The 19208-nt window shown below is 43.8% G+C and overlaps 1 protein-coding gene across 1 annotated transcript in view; it reads left to right on the forward strand.

Annotated features, from left to right (window-relative positions):
* Positions 1-14835, forward strand: part of LOC146797324 (G protein-coupled receptor 22-like) — a 1041243-nt gene extending 1026408 nt beyond the window's left edge. Inside the window, exon 5 of the mRNA XM_085624334.1 lies at positions 12081-14835. Within this exon, the coding sequence (XP_085480460.1) occupies positions 12133-13422 (1290 nt within the window). The 5' untranslated portion in view covers positions 12081-12132 and the 3' untranslated portion in view covers positions 13423-14835. The remainder of the gene's footprint in view (positions 1-12080) is intronic.
* The last annotated feature ends 4373 nt before the right edge of the window (positions 14836-19208 follow it).

Below are 19208 nucleotides of genomic sequence, written 5' to 3' on the forward strand. Positions count from 1 at the left end.
ACCAGGGATCCACATTCAGTGACTGCTCACTCACTCAACCATCTTGGAGAAACTGCCCATAACAATAGGCACCAACCAGGGATCCACATTCAGTGACTACTCACTCACTCAATCATCTTGGAGAAACTGCCCCTAATAATAGGCACCAACCAGGGATCCACATTCAGTGACTGCTCACTCACTCAACCATCTTGGAGAAACTGCCCATAACAATAGGCACCAACCAGGGATCCACATTCAGTGACTACTCACTCACTCAACCATCTTGCAGAAACTGTCCTCACCAGTAGGCCCCAACCAGGGATATAAACTCAATGATTCCACATTTAATCAACCAACATAATTTCAAATGGCTGAAAAATGGGCAGATCCTTTGAAATGAGAAGCCATAAGTTGTGGAATATTTTGAAGCCGAACTTGAGAGCTGGATCAGAGTGTCTGCTGTTCAAGGCCTGAATTTCATGCAAACAAGGTCCTCGTCTCATCCAATAATATTCTTGTGTTAAATATTAGTCATTGTTAATTTACATTGTATTAATAAACAACTGTTGTTGTGCTCATCTCCATATTAATTAGACAGCACCACCATGTGGCAGACTGTCATAAGTGCTGGTGTTGACAATCAAATGCTGGGGCTGAGCACCAGAAAACTGGCTCAAATTAAGCACTGCATGATGGGAAGATGTAGAGGACGGTGTTGGATTGGTGGGTGACGGATATTTAATGTTCACAAGAGTCTACAAATTTTCATTAGCATGGCGCCTGGTACATTGGGAAGGAGAGAACTGAACGATGTTTGAATACGCTCTTGAAGAAGGTCACCAAAGAGGTACAACTTGTTTCAGCCTGAGGAAAGCTCCCCAGCAAGCGTTGGAGACCCAGTGAGCCAAAAGAACTGGACCTGGAAACTCCGCATAGTGACTTGAGGGGTGAGCATAAGTTTAGGGGTAACCATGAGTTGAGGGGTGATCATGAGTTGAGGGGTGACCATGAGTTGAGGGGTGACCATAAGTTATGGGGTGACCATGAGTTGAGGGGTGATCATGAGTTGAGGGGTGACCATGAGTTATGGGGTGACCGTAAGCTATGGGGTAACCATGAGTTGAGGGGTGACCATGAGTTGAGGGATTAGACGCTGTGACGCATCTGCGCAGGACTGAGGACAAGTAGAGCAGAAAAAGCAATTTTCGCATTTGAAGGTGAAAATCTGTGGCTTATATCAAGAACTCTTCTTACGTCTGAGCCAACCAGCGCATTGACTGCGTTTGAAGTGTGTTTAGGAGCGTCATAAAGGGTCCTTGTAGCAATGTTTGGTGCCTTGTCTATAGGGGACAAAGAACCGGTGCAACAGTCAAGTTTGCTGAGGAAACCTGAGGCTATCCGTGTCTATAAAAATGTATATGTTATGTTTACTTTTCCATTTTTCTTCTGATGTTCATCACCTCTAGAGGGAGGTTGGGAGTAAGTGAGTGGATAAAGTGCCTCTAGGGTTTTGTGAACTAAAATGTGATGTTTGTACTTTTTCATTCCACTATGCATGATGATATTTTTAAGTGGTTGCACTTATAGAACTGCAGTCAAATAGTATATGTTTTGCGGTGTTATGCATGTCGTCGCTTTATAATGAAACGTTATTGTTGTTTTAAGATGCTGCATGTAACAGACTGGAGCTTTTATACTTTTTTAATTGTTGGTCCTAATATGTACTATGTACCATTGTTTTATTATTGTTTTATGTTATGTGGGCCTCCAAAGGAGTTCAGTATCATAATAAAGATATATTTGTGTCTATAAAAGTTCAACTAAATACTTATTATGACTATAATTCTTGAAATAAAGTGTTGCTATTGTTACTACTATATTCTAATATTAGTGGCTGGAAAGAGACATCACCATTTCCTAGGCATTGTAAAGCGGCCTGGATAGGGAGCGAGAGAGTAGAATTTAGAAGAAACTAAAGCTTACATCACTTGCACCTGAACAGCCATTGGGTTAGAGAGCTCTTTCGAGCAGTACTTGTTGAAGAGAAGTTGCTCGGGCAGACCTTGTAAGAGAGGGACTTACCGAACCAGAGGGGATGAGTAACGAGGTTGCCCTCAGGGGAGTCTATCTAAGGTTCTGTAGTACAACCTGAGAAGGACCGGAGATGGCTAGACTCACACACAAAGTGGTAAAACTACACCGGGCCCTCATTTACAAGTGGCCTCGCCCCTGGTGCACCACTTTTAATGACGCTCCGGTGGCGCAGGCCTCTCAATAATATCTACAAGGCACACAAAGCCACCCTGCGTGACTTTTCATGGCCATGTAGATACGGTGTATGGCAACGCAGCGCAACTCACTGCGTTGCCTCACAATGCATTAGGGAGCAGGCCTGGCTCCAGGAATTTTTATTTGGGTGAGCCAAGGATGCACTTGGGTGGGCCTCCTCCAGTGCCCCTCATCTCTCCGTGGCCCCTCCCCCTATTGGCCTCCTTCTCGGACACCCTCACTACCACCCTCCACCAGCGTGCCTCATCTCTCCGTAGCCACTCTCTCTTTTGCATTTAATTTGTTGTATAGCGCGACTGATATCAGTGTAAGGTGTCACAGTACTTTACATCACACACACATTATATAAATACAATCAATCATGCAAGTATGTAAATAAGTCTATAGGGAATGTCATATAAGCCAATGAGGATTACCAGGTTTAGGAATCACATGTCATCCATACTGGTGGGCAGTATATTTTATGAGGGTTTGGTCTGGAGAAGCACAAACTCAGGATTTAAAGCACACCCCAGTAGTTAGGGGTTTGGCTTTACTAATAAAAATGCATATCTGCCCAAACAAATTATTTTTTGCAACATTAGAATAATGAAAGACTAGGGAAGTTCTAACTATATTACAACACAAAAACAACTAAGTTCTAACTATATCATTCAGGTTTGCATGCAGCTCTTTGATGACAATTCATAGGTCACTATCCTATGATAGGATTGTTATTTCTGAACTGCAAGTAACACAAAAATCTCTGTGACAAAGGCAGTAACCCACTGAGCTATCCACATCAAATACAGTTCATCTGCATTTCAAAACTACCAACAGACAGAGAATTGTCAGGATCAATAATCGACAGGTATCTGGACATTTTATTGTTGTGTTAAGTCCCTGGCAGAACCGTCCTTGATAATGATAAAAAAACTGTTTAAATAAAGCATACAGGAAGTATGTGTTTTGTTGGGCCTTCCCTGATGATTTTAAAAAGAAGACCAAATAGCCAGACATTCTCTCACCTGCTTGGTTCCTTGTCACAGCCCGATCTGATAAACAGCTGCAGGGGCCAGGAAAGGTGGATCCGGAGAAACAAACTTTTTTTCTCCAGGGTGGAATAGAAAAGGATATATCCACATAGCAGAACGGTTAAGGTTACCTGGTGCCAAAGAGAGGATTTGTCCCCTTTGCCATGCCCCTATTTTACCTGGACGAGTGGGCAGGGACACAGCCCACCTTTCTAAAAGGAGATGCGTGATTGGAGGTGCCTGTGAGAGCGAGCCCAGGCCCAATCACGCAACTCCCATAACGAAAAGAGAAAAAAAAGGGAAGAAAAAAACCAACGTTCGGAGGAACGTTTTAAATGAAAGTGGCCATTTACTACTGGCCTTCGTGCCGTTACTGCTAGGGCCAAGGCTTATGTTTGGGTGGGCCTGGCCCACCCGGCCCACCCGCTAGAACCAGGCCTGTTGGGGAGTCATGCCATGGGTGATGCAGTGGGTGTTCCCACTCAACCACGATGGTTTTGGGTACATTCCCAAAGAACATAGCGTAAATTTCGGTATGCGTCAAAAACGGGCACCTCCCCAGGACAGGCACAATGGTTGTTTTTGTGAAAAAAGGTGTCCCTTTCTGCAAAAAAACAACCAGATTTCAACGCAGGAACCATGGCACCATGGTGCAAGGGTGTCTGTATTGGCGCAAGGCTGCCTAAACAGTGCCAGTGCAAAGGAACGACAGAGATAAACCTTATTGCCGTAAAAACGACGCATCCCTGCACTTTCCTTATGGCACGGCGCTGCAAGCTGCCTTGAGGCGCTGCGCTCGTCATTTTCTTGTAAATGAGCTCCTGGATATTTACATCCCCATCCAAGGGTAGTTTTGCTGCTTTGTGGAATCCACACATTTCAGTTGGAATCTGCAGGTTTCCTTGCACATTCCTTTAAGAGTCACCTGACTTTTACCGGTCCAAGGGCCAGATGTAGGTAATCCACAAATACCGAATTCTTATTCCCGAATTTTACCGATTCGGTATTAAGAAATCGGTATTTATTATGTAGGTAATGAATCTGTAAAAAATACAGATTCCTTAATATTCCTTATTACCGAATCGGTTACCGATTCGGTAATAAGGAATACCTACCAATTCATTCCTTTGGGCTTGGAGGCCCATAGGAATGAATCTAAAGCCATTCTGTATTAGCAATTCGGTATTACCGAATTGGTAAAACCGGGAGGTATTTCAAGGGTACCAGAGTGTCCAAAAGACACCCTGTTGCACCCCTGAAATGTGCCTGTGTGCACATGTGGCACACATACATGCCCTAAGGGCATGGATATGTGCCACATGGCACTTAAAAAAAAATTCAAAAGTGAATTTTTAAAGGAATTCGTTCATTACCACCAACTTGAAGTTGGTGGTAATTAACGAATCCTTAAAGCACATATGGCCCACATGCATCAAAGCAAAAGACAGTCGCAAACGGGCAGATTCTCAGAATCTGCCCCTTTGCGACTGGGATTTTTGCATTTGGGATGCATCATCCCAAATGCAAAAATCCCAATTTAAGGAATCTCTAAATTGTGATTCCTTAAATTGCTATTGCATTTAAGGAATCCCAAATTGAGATTCCTTAAATGCAGTGCATGAAAGTTTAAAAATTAGCGATTTCGCTAATAGGGGGAGCAAATTACCATGAAGTTGAACTTCATGGTAATTTGAAAAACTTTGAAAAATGCACTAAAGTGCATTTTTCAAAGTTCCATTTTACACACACACATGCCCTTGGGGCATGTGTGTGTGCAAGATGTATTCATATGCAGATTTCATGGGTGCAACAGGGTGTCTTTTTGACGCCCTGGCACCCTTGAAATAGCATGAGCAATTTGCGATTCACTAATTGAGATTGGCAAATTGAGAAAGTCTTCCCATTCATTCCTATGGGCCTCTAGGCCCATAGGAATCAATGGGGAGGTATTCCTTAATTGCGACTCGCAATTTGTGAGTAGCAATTAAGAAATGTTTAGAAATCGCTATTTTGTAAGCGATTTCTACATGCATAGCCTTTTGCTATTCCTTATTAGCGAATCCTTATTTTTCGCTAGTAAGGAATCGCAAATGGCATTGTTGATGCATGTGCCAGATAAAGCACTCTTTTATGTGCTTTCTACATTGCATTTACCGAATCGGTAAATACAGATTCGGTAAATACAGATTTGGTACATACCGATTTGGTATTTACTGAATCATCACCTACATTAGGAATGGCTAAATACCGGTCGGTAACCCTGAAATTTACCAAATTTCGGGGTTACCGACTGGTATTTAGCCATCTACATCTGGCCCCAAATGCCCGTCTCTCTGCACAGGGTTCTTTGTGGCGGAGAACGCACGCTGGACGACACATGGGGGCAGATTTACAAGCCCCTTACGCCACTTTTGCATCACTTTTCCCATGTTAAAAGGGACGCAAAAGTGGCGTAAGGGGTTTGTAAATCTGCCATATGGTTTGCATTATGTTTTTTATTCTGGGGGTGATGTCCTTTCCCTACCCCCACCAAATTTGGGGGTGATCTCTTTTTTTCCTTCACGTCCTGGAAAGAGATTTACAGCACCCCTGGGCTGGAGTTAAAATGCGACCCCTGCCTCGATGAAAAGTAGGTGACAAGTTCGTAAACGCTCACTCAAGAAGTTGATTGTGAAAATTCGCACACATCCAAGGCAAACCTCTCGTGGTGACGCGGACGGACGCCCCCTTCCTAACCCGTGAGAGGCGTCTATGGGTAGTAGATGGGCCGCTTTACTGAAATAAGCCCAGCATGTAGAGGTATTTCAGTTGATTGTGAGTGCTCAAGCTGTCAAAATTCTGTTTTGTCTGGTGTGCCAAAAATCCTGACACCTTTCTTGTGCAGAAATATTATAATACCCACATGGATGCCACCCCCAGGTTACTTTAGACTTCTGTATGCTAAAGTCAGAGCTGTAAACTACAGAGGGCTTGTTTTGAGGCAGGATTTTAAATACCTCTGAGAAATGTATTGCCAGTCCTGTCGCCATAAGTCTCGAACATTTTCTTTATTTGAAAGGTTTTATATAGCGCTGGCTAGACCCGGGGGTATCAGAGCGCTTTACATGAACAGAAGCAATCAAGAAAAGCAGTTGTTCAAGGTAAACAAAAACAGGCGAGTACATCTCACATTAAGTTTAAAGGCGGCAAAAATAACTTTAGCAATTTTTCAGGGTAACAAAACATGCAGGTACATCTCACATTAAGAAAAGGGGGGCAAAAATTGGGGACTAAACATATAAATTAAATAAATGGGTGTAACAATTCAGGGCAGAGAAGAGAGGATGATATGTAAAGAGGGAGAGTGAAGTGAGAGGAAAAACTGAAAGATAACCAATGCAGGGGACACAGAAAGCAAGGTCAAAGGAGAGATGATGAACCCCAATATATGTTGAGAAGGTGATATTTTAGGTCTTTTTTAAAGCTGAGGTAGTAGGGGTTACAGCGCAGGTCCTGCGGGAGGGCATTCCAGATGTTCGGGGTGTTACGGGAGAAGGAGCGAGATTGGGTGGATTTCTTTTTTAAATGTGAGGGGACGAGAAGGAGCGCATTGGTGCTTCTCATCAGTCTGGTGCAGCTCGCTTTATTGAGTTTGTTTGTTAGGTACAACGGGGTTTGTTGGTGAAGAGCTTTGTGTGTGATGCATGCAGTCTTATAAAAGCCTCTTCCTTAAACGGGTAGCCAATTTAGGGCTTTAAGGGCCGGGGAGATGTGGTCAAATCGTTTACAGTCAGTGATAAGCCTGGCTGCCAAGTTGAGCACAGTTTTAAGGGGGGCTAGGTGTACTTTGGGGATTCCTTTGAGGATAGCGTTGCCATAGTCAAGTTTAGCTTGGACTAGCGATTGGACAACCCATTTGAAGTCATCTAAAGGAATGAAGAGTATGATTTTCTTAAGGTGTCAGAGAGTGAAAAGTGCTCCTTTAGCCGAGTTTTTAATGTGGTCCTTAAGAGCCAGGTTTTTATCTAGAGTGAAACCTAGGGATTTTGTCGTGTCGGATAATTGAGGGCATTGACATCTGTGTTCCAGCTTTGGATGGGGAGCCAATTGTTTTTTTGAAGAGAAGAGAATAATTTCAGTTTTTTTAGGGTTCAGGTTAAGATGTTTGGAGTAGAACTAGGATTGAATCTTACTCAGGGTATTGTTCAAATGAAGTATATCCGAGTTTGATTTAATCTTATAGTAGACTTGGCTTTCATCAGCATAGAGGTGATAGTTGATTCCAGCTTGTTTCAGAATGAGGGTAAGGGGTCCCATAAAGAGGTTGAAGAGAGAAGGGGAGAGAATAGAGCCCTGGGGGACGCCCAGGCAGACAGGTGTAGGATTAGAGAGGCAGGCGTTGATTTGTTGTGTTCTGTGTTGGAGGAAAGAGGAGAACCACTTGAGGACCACACCATTAAGGCCAAATGGAAGAATAGTTAACTGTATCGAACGCTGCAGAGAGGTCGAGGAGTATAAGAAGGCAAGCCTCACCTTTATCTAGGGAACTGCGGATGTCATCCACAATGTTCAGCATGGCGGTGTCTGTACTGCAGCCTTTCCTGAAACCGGATTGAAAGGAGTCCAGTAAGTTGAAATTGCCTATGTGTTTGTCCAGTTGAAGCAATGCACATTTTACAAGGGGCTTTAGCAGGAAGTAGGAGGTTAGAGATAGGGCGGAGATTGTTAGGATCATTGGGGTCAGCTGTGAGGTTTTTAAGAATGGGAGTGATTGGTCCGAGTTGGAGGGAGTCAGGGACGCATCCAGTGGCAAGGGAGGTATTAATAATTTTGGTCCAGTAAGGGGAAATGATGTGGTTAAGATTGTGAACTAGGGTAGAAGAGAGAGGGTCTTGGGTTTGCAAGGTTGGCTTTAGTTTAGCAATGATATTGAAGACTTCGAGCTCAGTCATAGGACGGAAATTATGCCAGGAGGCATTATTTTTCAGTTGTAAGTTGGGAAGAATGTAATCGGGCGAAGTTGGAATGGGTAGGTGGGTGGTAGGATTAGGTGGTAGGGGTGGTGCCGACCAAGGAGGTTTGTCTATGACAACATCAAAGGCATATTGGGGGTTGGGCAGGTCCTGGATTAGGGGGAAGGATTGGTCAATTTTGGCCGTGAGGAAGTTGGCAATTTCCTCACATCTCTCAATTGACGCCGTCAGCTCTGGAAGGGCAGATTATGTTTTCAGTTCTCCTGGGACAATTTTGGTCACGATCAAGTTGAGCTTGAAAGAAGGATGCCTTTTCATTGAAAATGTGCTTCTTATAAGTTGATCTAGCAGATCTGAGGAGGGCAAGATGGGTGGGCGAAGGGTGTTGTCTCCATGTTCTGTCTGACAGTCTAAGTTGTCGTCTTTTGTTATTGTGTTCAGGATTGAACCAAGATTTGGATGGAATTATTCTTTGTTGTTTTAGTTTAAGAGGGGCAAATTGGTCCAGAACGTCACTAATGGTCTCATTGAAATGTTCAGTGAGTTCGTTAGCATTTTGGGAGAGAGGGGTGGGATGAAGTTGAGCTTGGAGTTTAGACTGAAGTTCACCAGGGGGATTTGTTTAAGGTTTCTGGTCCACTTCATGGGTTTGTTATTTGTTGTAGGACGGAGTAGGGCACTGGTTGCGATCCTAAACAGAATGAGGTGAGGGTCAGACCAGTCAATGAGGATGATGTTGGAACGGGAGGCCAAGTCGGTGTTGGAGATGATCTTGTCAAGTGTGGCCCCTTTGATATGGGTTGGATTGTGGCATAGTTGCTTAAGTTCATTCATCTCTAGAAGGGTGATGAGGCGCATTACAGTGGGATCCACTAAATTATTCCAGTGGATGTTAAAGTCTCCTAAAAAAAGATTTTTCGAGTCAGAAAGGGAGGAGTGTGTGAGAAGATCGGATAGTTCATCGGCGAAGAGGAGAGGTTCACCCGGAGGGTGGTAGATGTTATGTAGTGTAATCGGAAAGGAGCCTTGACAGTGAGTTCAACGCCAAGGTATTCAAATGTTAAGTGATCCGTGTTCTTCAAAAGGGAGAGGTGAAGTTCATTTTTATGGATTATAGCTAGTCCACCCCCTTTTTTGTCTGGTCTGTCCTGCCTAATGATGGCGTAGCCGGGGGGGGTGAGTAAGTCAAGAATAGCCGTCGAGTGGTCATTGTGCCAGGTTTCGGTGAGGAAGGCGATGTCAATAGCTTCGCTGAGGATTGTTTCTGATATTTCAGTTGCATGTCGGCCTGCCGATCTGCAGTTATCAAGCATGCAAGAAAGCAGATTTGGGTTATCTTTGACAGGCTTGAGTGAGTGGATGGTGGTAAGTTGTTTTGGAGGTCTAGGTGAGATGGGTGAGGAAGGGACTCTGCTTATGCCCAAAATAACTGGGATGTTGGAGTAAGGGAGGGGGGATCAGTTATCAGAGGCTTAGGTAGCTAGGAGTTACATAGGTTAATGAGGTCAGAAGTGGAGAGGTAGCTAACAGTGTGGAGTGGTCTGTGTGTTCGACTGCAAAGGGGTGTAGTCTGCCATCGGGTGTGTTGGGAAAGTTACGGGAGCAAGAGCAAAAGGTATCAGTGTGACTAGGGAAGGTCGTGAAGTTGAGGGAGTTGATATCCCCTCTAAGTCGTGTTTGTTCAATAGTCATAGCTGAGAGTTTGGATTCTATGTTGATAAGTGTCTGTACTAAAAGGTTGCAGGGGAAACCAGCTGAAAAGGAGGAAGGGGATGAGGGAAGGTTAGTGTTGACAGGGGAAGGCAATCCAACAAGCGGAGTTCCAGGGGGAGGTATGTGAGTATGAGAGGAGTTTGTGGGAGATTCTGGGAATATCGAAAGGTCAGGGGGGAGTCGAAGAACATGCACGAAGGCACAGAACTGAGCAGTTCGTAAAATGTGCTGCGTTTCCGAACTTTGTTCAAGCAGCCTTGCTCTAGACGTTTATAAAAAAGGAAAGGTCTTTCTGTGGTTTCTCTGAAAAATATTTCAAACGGGACTTCTTCAATTACAGGTATACTTTTCCCTTGACTTTTCCTCCTATCAACATGCGTTTAGTAGTTAAAGATTAGTTATGCTTTCAAGCTATGCAACTTCATGAAGAATGCAATGCTTGAAGAAACAATTCATGAACTTCTGAAAACATCTCTGCATGCACCAGTGGGTAATTTGTAAAAAAAACATGAGGGCTAGGGCCCTCGTTAGGAGTCACTTACAGCGTGCATCACCCATTGCTCCTGCCAGCGCTGCCAATGACAGCACCAACACAACTGCTAACGATCAGACTCCTAATAGTGAAAATCCTAAATTCCAGGGCCCCAGCACTATAAGAAAAGCTTTGGCGTCAGGCATTAGTCATTCTAAAAGTATATTGAATTTGTAAACAAATGTTTTTTGTGCTCATCTATAAATCAGACAAACAGCACCACCATGTGGCAGACTGTCATAAGTCCCTCTGTTGATTAAGTGCTGGTGCCAAGCACTGGAAACCACTGGCTCAAATTAAGCACTGGCATGCACCCTTTAATAAGTGAAAATACCTGAACCTTGAACTGTTTGCCAGTACAAGAGCCACTGTGTAAACTCAAGCGCACACTCAGGAGGTACCCATTCTTGTTGGGTGGAGGGACCTTCAGAGGTAGGAACACTCAAGTCAGGCAGTAATGGATATGTCCAAGTGCAGAATGGTGTTAGCTGAACCCATGAGACTGTTTTGACTGCCGGCCACCAGAGGGCACCAGCCTTCAGGGCAGAATTATGGGACCGATGCACAACACTGGATTAGCTAAAAGTAGTCGCAATTTGCGCACCAGGTTTTAGCTGATCCAACTGTATTTTGAAAACTGCCCTATGTACCAATAGGTCAGTTCGCAAAACACCGAATCACAATGGGCAGTTCAACCTATCTCATGAATAATAATGAGGTAGGTTGCAAACTGCCACCCACTACTGCCATGACAGGGACGGTAGCCTGCTGGTTTCAGCAGGCCACCATGCCTGTGACTGCTACTAAATAAAGCCATTTTTTTTTCTTTTTAACGCAGCCTGTTTTGTTTGAAGGGAAACCAGAAAAAAAACACCTGTAAAACCAATTTTAAAAGATCATGTTTCAGTCGCAAAGCGTTAATACATACCATAAGGAATTGCTACTTGAAAGTGGCACTTTAAACATGCCCCTTCCAAACAATGATTCCTTATGATTTCCTAAACCCATTTAGCGATTTGGTAACACAACATCAAATCGCTAAATGGATTTAGTACATTAAAAAAAACTTATTTTATTGTTGCACACCCTGCAATTTACCCAATCACAGAGTTTGTAACAAGAAACTGTGTGCGTGCATCTGGCACTTAGCTGCTACGGCTGGGCAGTGGCGGGGAGAGGTATCACATTGTCTCTGCACTTACCAACGTGGCCAACGTCCTTGCACCAGCTCTGGGCGTTACCCTTTAAGGGTGAAGTGCTGTTGCACTTTAAGCTCAGAAACCTTTGTCTTCAGAGAGCTCTGCTTGTTAAATGACTGATCCTTTCCCAACAGACTTCACTCCAAGGTGAATCAGTGCTTGAGAGGGGTTGTAATTAATGGCATTCACAGAGGTCTATCAGAATCAGATATTTTTACAGTGGGGTTCATTTTAATAACAAAAAAGACCATTTAGGGTTTTATGTAAAGAGAAGGGCTAACTTGGACACAGAGTGTAAGGATGTTGGACCTGAACTACCTTCATGTTCCATGTTTGTATTCAAATGTAAGATGTCATTCATGGGCTGCAGTCTAACACGCGTGCATTCCTTTTCCCGCAGATACTTGTCCGAAGAACACCCACATCTCTGGGACTATGCAGATGAGTCCAGAATGGTGTCAGCCATGGAGACCGACATCTACGACACGATCCTGGAGACCACTGACGGAGCCAGTGCCGATGCCGGCTGGTACATCCCGTACCCGCTGGGCTTCCAAGTTACACTTACGAGCTTCCTCATGCTGGAGATTGTCCTTGGCTTCAGCAGTAACCTCACCGTCCTGGTGCTGTACTGCATGCAGTCCAACCTGGTGGACTCAGTCAGCAACATGGTGACGATGAACCTCCACGTGCTGGACATCATCATCTGCGTGGTCTGCGTCCCGCTGACCATCGTCATCATTCTGATCCCGCTGGAGCACAACATTGCCTTGGTCTGCTGCTTCCACGAGGCCTGTGTCACATTCAGCAGCATTGCTACGGCCATTAATGTGCTGGTGATCAGCCTGGACAGGTATGACATCTCGGTGCGACCAGCCAATCGAGTCCTCACGCCAAGCCGGATGGTGCTGCTCTTATCATGCGTCTGGTTTGCCTCCCTTATGGTCTTCTTCATCCCTTTCTTTGAGGTAGAGTTTTTTGGTGACCCAGACCACATGTCCACCTGGCAGAACAAGACCCTGCTCTGCGTGAGTGTCAACGAGTACCACACAGAGTTGGGCATGTATTACCACCTGGTCATCCAGATTCCCATCTTCTTTGCTGCCGTGGCGGTCATGTTGGTGACGTACTACAAAATCCTGCAGGCTCTGAACATCAAAATTGGCAACCACTTCAAGAGAAGTCAGCGCCGTAAAACCAAGAGACGGAAGAAGAGGAAACCTTCTGATCAGAGCAGTGTAGGAGAAACAAAGAGACTCACACAGCCTCCAGCGGCGGCCAATGCTCCCATGAGAGTGCAGGCTTCTGTCTCTGTGATAATTGCGTTGAGGCGTGCCGTCAAGCGGCACAGGGACAGGCGCGCACGCCAGAAACGTGTCTTCCGGATGTCCCTTATTATCATCACCACCTTTCTGTTGTGTTGGGCCCCCATTTCGATTTTGAATCTTCTCATCCTCTGTGTGGGGCCCAGCGACTTGCTAGTCAAGATGCGTATCTGCTTCATCGCCATGGCCTACGGCACCACCATCTTCCACCCGCTCCTCTACGCCTTCACGCGGCAAAAGTTCCGCAATGTGTTGAAGAGCAAAATGAAAAAGAGGGTGGTCTCCGTCCTGCAGGTCGATCCTGTTCCTGGGGGGACAGTTATCCACAACTCCTGGATAGAACCCAAGAAAAGGAGATCCAAGCTGGAAGTCAGTGACGCAACTGACCGCTGCCTGACGGACGCAGTGAAAGAATGACCACGCCGCAGGTCAGGCTCAAGAGTTGACTTTTTCTGGACAAAAAAGGGACAACTGGGTCACAGTGTAACCTGATTACTTCTCAGTGTAAAACCTGTATAACCAAGCCAGACACACAGGGTGGCGAGCTCGTGGTACAGATTATCCCAGTATAAATCCTTGCTCAGCGTTTCATGCACTGCCATTTCACCTCTGTTGCCTAGTTTCAGCAAAGGTACCAGCCCACTTCGCCCACGGTGACCAAACCAAGCAGATTTTTCCATTTGTAGATGGCTCACACAGCCAGTAATGAGAGGATTTGCTGACTGCAAATGCGCCCACTTCCAAAATGGCCGTTGTGTCTAATTTGTTAACTAGATTAGAAAATATTGTGAATTGTCAGAAAAATTATCTTTATTGTGTGCTTCAAAACTGAAGTGTTTTTAGTTACAAGAAGTGGAAAGGCATTTGGGGAAGGAGGTGTACTGAACAAGTTCACCCAGCAGAAGACCACTCTGTTCTGAAGCCGGCAAAGCCGCCACCATGTTGGCAGCCAGGAGCCGGCCAGGTTGGCCCCGAAAAGTACACCAGCAGAAGTGTTTATATTTAGGAGATTCTTTTTCATTTCTTCTTTGAAGTTGTACAAGTAGGAGTCACTGCAAGTTTGGAACAATCCTTGCAGGCCTAGTTTAGGAAATCGAAAATGTGCCCATTTCCATTAGAAAAAAAGTTGTTTGTTGTCGTTGGATAATCGTAATTAACTTTCAACCAAGAAATCTGAGCACTGTCGAACGATTACGAATGATGTTGTGTTTTGTTCACAGGTGAGAACTTCTCAGTTGTTCATTGCTGTTTTCCTCCACTGTCTTGTTTATTGAAACACAGTCTGTTGGCACCATTCGGGCCAAACTAGAAGATACATAATTGTCCAGCATCGCCTTGTCCTTATTCACTTACGATTACTGTTTTCATCTATAGAGGTCTATTTTCATCTATAGAGGTCTTTCTTGTGTGTCTACCATCTGGGCTCATGATTTATCTCATGGTGAATCACTTCCAGGAAGACGCTGATTGCCGACTGGTGCCCCGACAAAGAACGCTCTTCTGACTCGTCGGCAGCGGGTAATGGCAGCGGGGAAGGCCAGAGCGCTGAATGGAGAGAAATGTTCCTCAGACTCTGCATTTTATAAGGAAGATGACTCAGGGGTTGATGATTCATTGGAAAAATAGAAACAAGTTACAAAAATGTTTTTTTTCAAGGAACGTGTGTAATGGAAATTTCCCATTGGAGGTCGGTGCAATATAATGGCGCGCCGGAGCTGTGGGGTGATGGACGTCGCCTTGCCATTGACTTTAGAGAGCCATCAAATGCACACCATATCATGCATTAACAATCACTTTCTCTATGTTCCCTAATAAATATCAGATACTTTTGCTGAGACATGGTATTAATCACTTATTTCACAGAAAGCTCCTCATCCAGGAAGTCTACGGCTTCTAGCGACATTCTGATGCGATCACTTATTTGTTACTAAACCTCAGACTCACAATCTAGGAGGTGGTGAAGGATTGTGTAAGTTTCTAAATGTGGTCACTGTATTAGCACAGTCAACCTGGTCTTGAAATGAGCAAGCGCGCAATTCTCACTGGAAAGAAAATGTACAACTGTTGGACAAGACATTCAGAGCTCAGCCCAGGGATGCGGACCAATTCCCACTTCAGGGCAAGCCACCAGCCATGAAGGTGTCTGTTGTTCCAGACTCCACCCACTGAAGATGTCACTGGCATGTTATTGGGTATATACACCATCATCACTAAATAAAATTACTAGGAGAGACATCAGCCTTCAATTTTGAACGTAATGAACATCTACCACCTTTCTTGACTATTTTAATCACATAAGCCAAAAGCTTTGTGGGCTTGGCTCAGCTGCACCTTAAAACAATACTTCTAAGTAAATTTTCTGGCTGTTTCAAACACAGCCTAGAGGCTGTGCCCCGGGACCACTAGCTCTTCTCCCCCTAATGATGCCAATGACTGGAAGAGCCATCTGCGGCTTTTTCAATGCGTATAAAAGTAGCAGGCTGGAGCTGAGGTTGGGGTTCACCACTTTTAGACATATTAACTTACTGTTTCCAAACATACTGTGTTGCGTAAGCTACGACCCTAGCATAGCTCTACGAGGTTTGCTCAATCACCACAGGTGACACGGATGAACTTGGTTCAATGAACCAATGCTGAATGTGAAAGAAGGGTTATTGTAGCCCGCAGAAACCCACCCAATACATTGTTGAAGTGGAATCATTGCTTTAGGGTAAATAACACTTTGCTAAACTGGCATCTGGGGCACTGTGGTACCAGAAGCAAATCTATTTCGCTCTTTACAATTTCACATGGGACTAAGAAGAAGACACTTTTAATCACAAGCATTTATTGCAACTGGGTGAACCTGTTTCTCAGCACATCTAAAACAATCACATAGGATATCATAAAATAGGCACTTTATAAACAATAAGAATTTAATGAATATTTCTAAAAAAGTTGAAATGTCATGTAAAACCTAACACCCTAAAACCTACTTCTATGCGCTACGCTAGGAGATCATAGAAGGTCAAACTTGCAATCTAGACTTTCTTAGGGAGAAACAACGCACTGCATACCTTGTTGACAGCAAAAGCTGTGACTATCAGAGATGCGCGAAGGCTGTGTTCCCATCGAAAGGAAAACCCGCAGCAGCGTCCTTTCTCCTGGCCACAGCTCGTTATCTGGATTAAGTCTGATGTAGCATCTTCTTGGGCCGCTGGCAGCAGTCACGACCCACTCCGGCAGTATTTTGTGCGATAATGTGGGCAAAGGACTTCTCCTGACAAGTGGTCAAGTGGCAGCCCTCTTATACAATCTCTTATCAAGGACTGGAATTTCTGACAAAAGTTCAGACATTTCTGACATAAATTATGTGCGTCAAGGTGTATGTTCCAGACCTAGCCTGATGATCATTTAAGGTAAATGGACGAAAATTCAGACTGCGCTGTTCTGACTATTTGTCTGTGTTTGCTCTTATTCGACCGTGCTAGTGTGATAACTAGACACTTGTCCCAGACTGATGTCACGTCAGGTGAGATATCTAAGCCATTGTCTTAATGACGTGGCACTTTCACGGTTCTTAGAAGGATAAGGTCAGACGACATCTGCGTCAATGGCGGACGTGACAAGGATTCTGCATAGATTGGAAAAAATGGCTTCTCAGAAATAGAGTCGGTCCTTAGGGGCTTTACAGCAGTTGTCTTTTAAACTGCATGGCTGCAGCTTGCTAATGTAGATGGACTCAACATGCGGGGCTGTGTGGTTCTCTTTCTGACTTCCCTAGAAGGGGAGAATAGTTGGGGTTCATACTCTGTTTTTACTAGGAAGTGTTTTCTTGGATGAAACAAGGGTTAGAGTGGTTTACAGTGTGGGCTGAGGTTACAGAAGGTCATTTAAGGTGGTAGGTGCCCCACAAGGTGTACAGTACTGGAACTGTTTGAGCCATCTCCTTGTTTTGCAATTACAACTTTGTACAAATTTAGAGTCAAGAAAGGGATGTACAATATTCGGGATATGATATAAGAAACAATTAAGGCGGCTTAGACCAATTCAGACAGACATCTGTAATTTTAACACTATGAAATGTAATGCAGCATCTAACCTAGCAAACATGAGATTAATGTGAGCCACCACTCAGCTGACATTTTGCACACACACACATGTAATATTAACATGTTCAAAAGTGGGAACCCATTAACAGGGCTAAACATATTAAAAAATAACAGGCACTTGAGATGAACGCCTCCTTCAAATGCTGTGCATAAAAATCATCAATTTGCATATTGGGAAAATGTTGACGAACTAAACTAATTTAAGCATTTGATGAAATCCATAAACCTAAAATTGCATTTCACCTCAAACCCCCACCTTAAAAATACTTTCACTATGCCTGTGTCTGAGTTGTTCATTTTAAAGTTTGACAGATCTCCAACTTACAAGAACTTGGTAAGTGCTCTCATTATGCTTTGATTTTTGTGGCTGAAAAGTTATCACTTTCAACTGAACCAATCTAAATTTCCAGCAAAACCATACATGTAAACCTCTCCTTGCCTCCAAAAAGTAGTCTAAAAAGAAACCATCAGGCATTTTTGTGAAGGTTGAATCTCCGTGGCTATTTTTCTGCATATCTCAGAAAAAAAATTATTTTAGATTTGCAAAATCTAGCTGAATACACATTGACAACCTGAGCGCTGATTAGAACACTGCATTGACTGTGCCTTTGCATAGTATCAGGAGCTTTTCTAATCGATGATTTAAAAGTAGTTGAGCATTTGCAGTTTAGTTGCATTCTGAAGAAGACTCAATAAGATTTTAGCTAACCGAAACATGTTAAAAATGTCTCAAAGCTGGTTTGCACTTAAAAACGTTTTATTGTGCACTTACACTTTGAGTAGTAGGTAAATCACAAAGGAATCAGCACACCTAGGGGATGCTTACGTATGAATAGAGCATAATTTACAAATGCAAATTAGTGATTTATACAAATAAGGCTTTTCACATGTAAATGGTTTTGCGAACACGTAAAATGACACCAGTGAGTTATAATTTTAAGTGAAAATAACTCTCATTATTGGGTCGGTTTGTGGGATATCGTAGGCAGGATTAACTGAAAATGTTGCAAGAATGTAAAAAACTCGCAAATTTGTGAGTGTTCTCAAATCTTTTGCAAACAGCTTATGGTCTTACATTTACTCGAAAAAATGGCAGGAACAATTTTGTTTTCAGTGTGAAAAGATGGAGAGAACTGCCGGATGTGCAGAGCAAGGGTTTTAGAAAGACAATGTTATGCTCTTAAGTGAAAAATGTAATTGTGCATTATGGTTTACCATTAAGGAATGTGCACGTGACATTTCAGAAAGAAAAATCTCTATGCTTGAGCACTTCTGGGAAGCTGTGAGTGTCCATCGTTCCAGGAGGGCGGAATCCTTTGTAAATACCCAGAGAGCCATGAAATATCCTATCAGAGACAATGTGCAGAGTTGTTGTTGATTGAGGCGTAGTTGCTGGGTTTAACTGAATCTTTGGAAATTGTGCTAGTGTGTGTACATTTTTTCTATCGTTTGTGCAACTGCTAACTTCACACATCATCCTTCTGAGATATTATCGGTTCATTGTTGTGTGTTCAAACTTTAGTGCTCGTTTAGAGGATGCAGGTGACTCTGAAACGCAACAGAATCAAAAACACCACTGGGAATTACAGAATGTGCGGCACTCACCTACAGGTCAAAATAACCTACATTCACTATCGTCCATTCTGTATTCACCATGAGTTCTTGCCTCCACATTTAAAGTGACCCAGTGACACTTAAACCGGCTGAAAGTGTCCCACAAAAACCAAGAACCAAAAACAGACAGAAAACACTTATCACACTTACAAACACTTATAGTAAGTGCCCCAATGACAGACATCAGCAAGATGGCCGCCGGTTTTAGCACCACAGATAGGTAAACTGGTGGGATTCCTTATATTTGCATATGGATCTGCCCTGGGCCTGGGTCCCAAGAGGAAGAAGACACCGTTTCACATACAGCAGGTAAGTCCTTGGGCACTGCTGGTGACGTTGTTCAGTCATTGCCAGACAGCTCACTTACGACTTAGGCGCTGCTGAAATGTGTGCTAATGCATGCAGAGGAAGAAAGGCGGTATTAGCACCAATTTCAACACACGTTTTAACATGTATTTTAGTCAAATCAAGCAGTAATCTGCAAATAGAGAGATGTTT

This window comes from Triturus cristatus, chromosome 9 (assembly GCF_964204655.1).
Source record: "Triturus cristatus chromosome 9, aTriCri1.1, whole genome shotgun sequence".
NCBI classification, from domain to species: domain Eukaryota; kingdom Metazoa; phylum Chordata; class Amphibia; order Caudata; family Salamandridae; genus Triturus; species Triturus cristatus.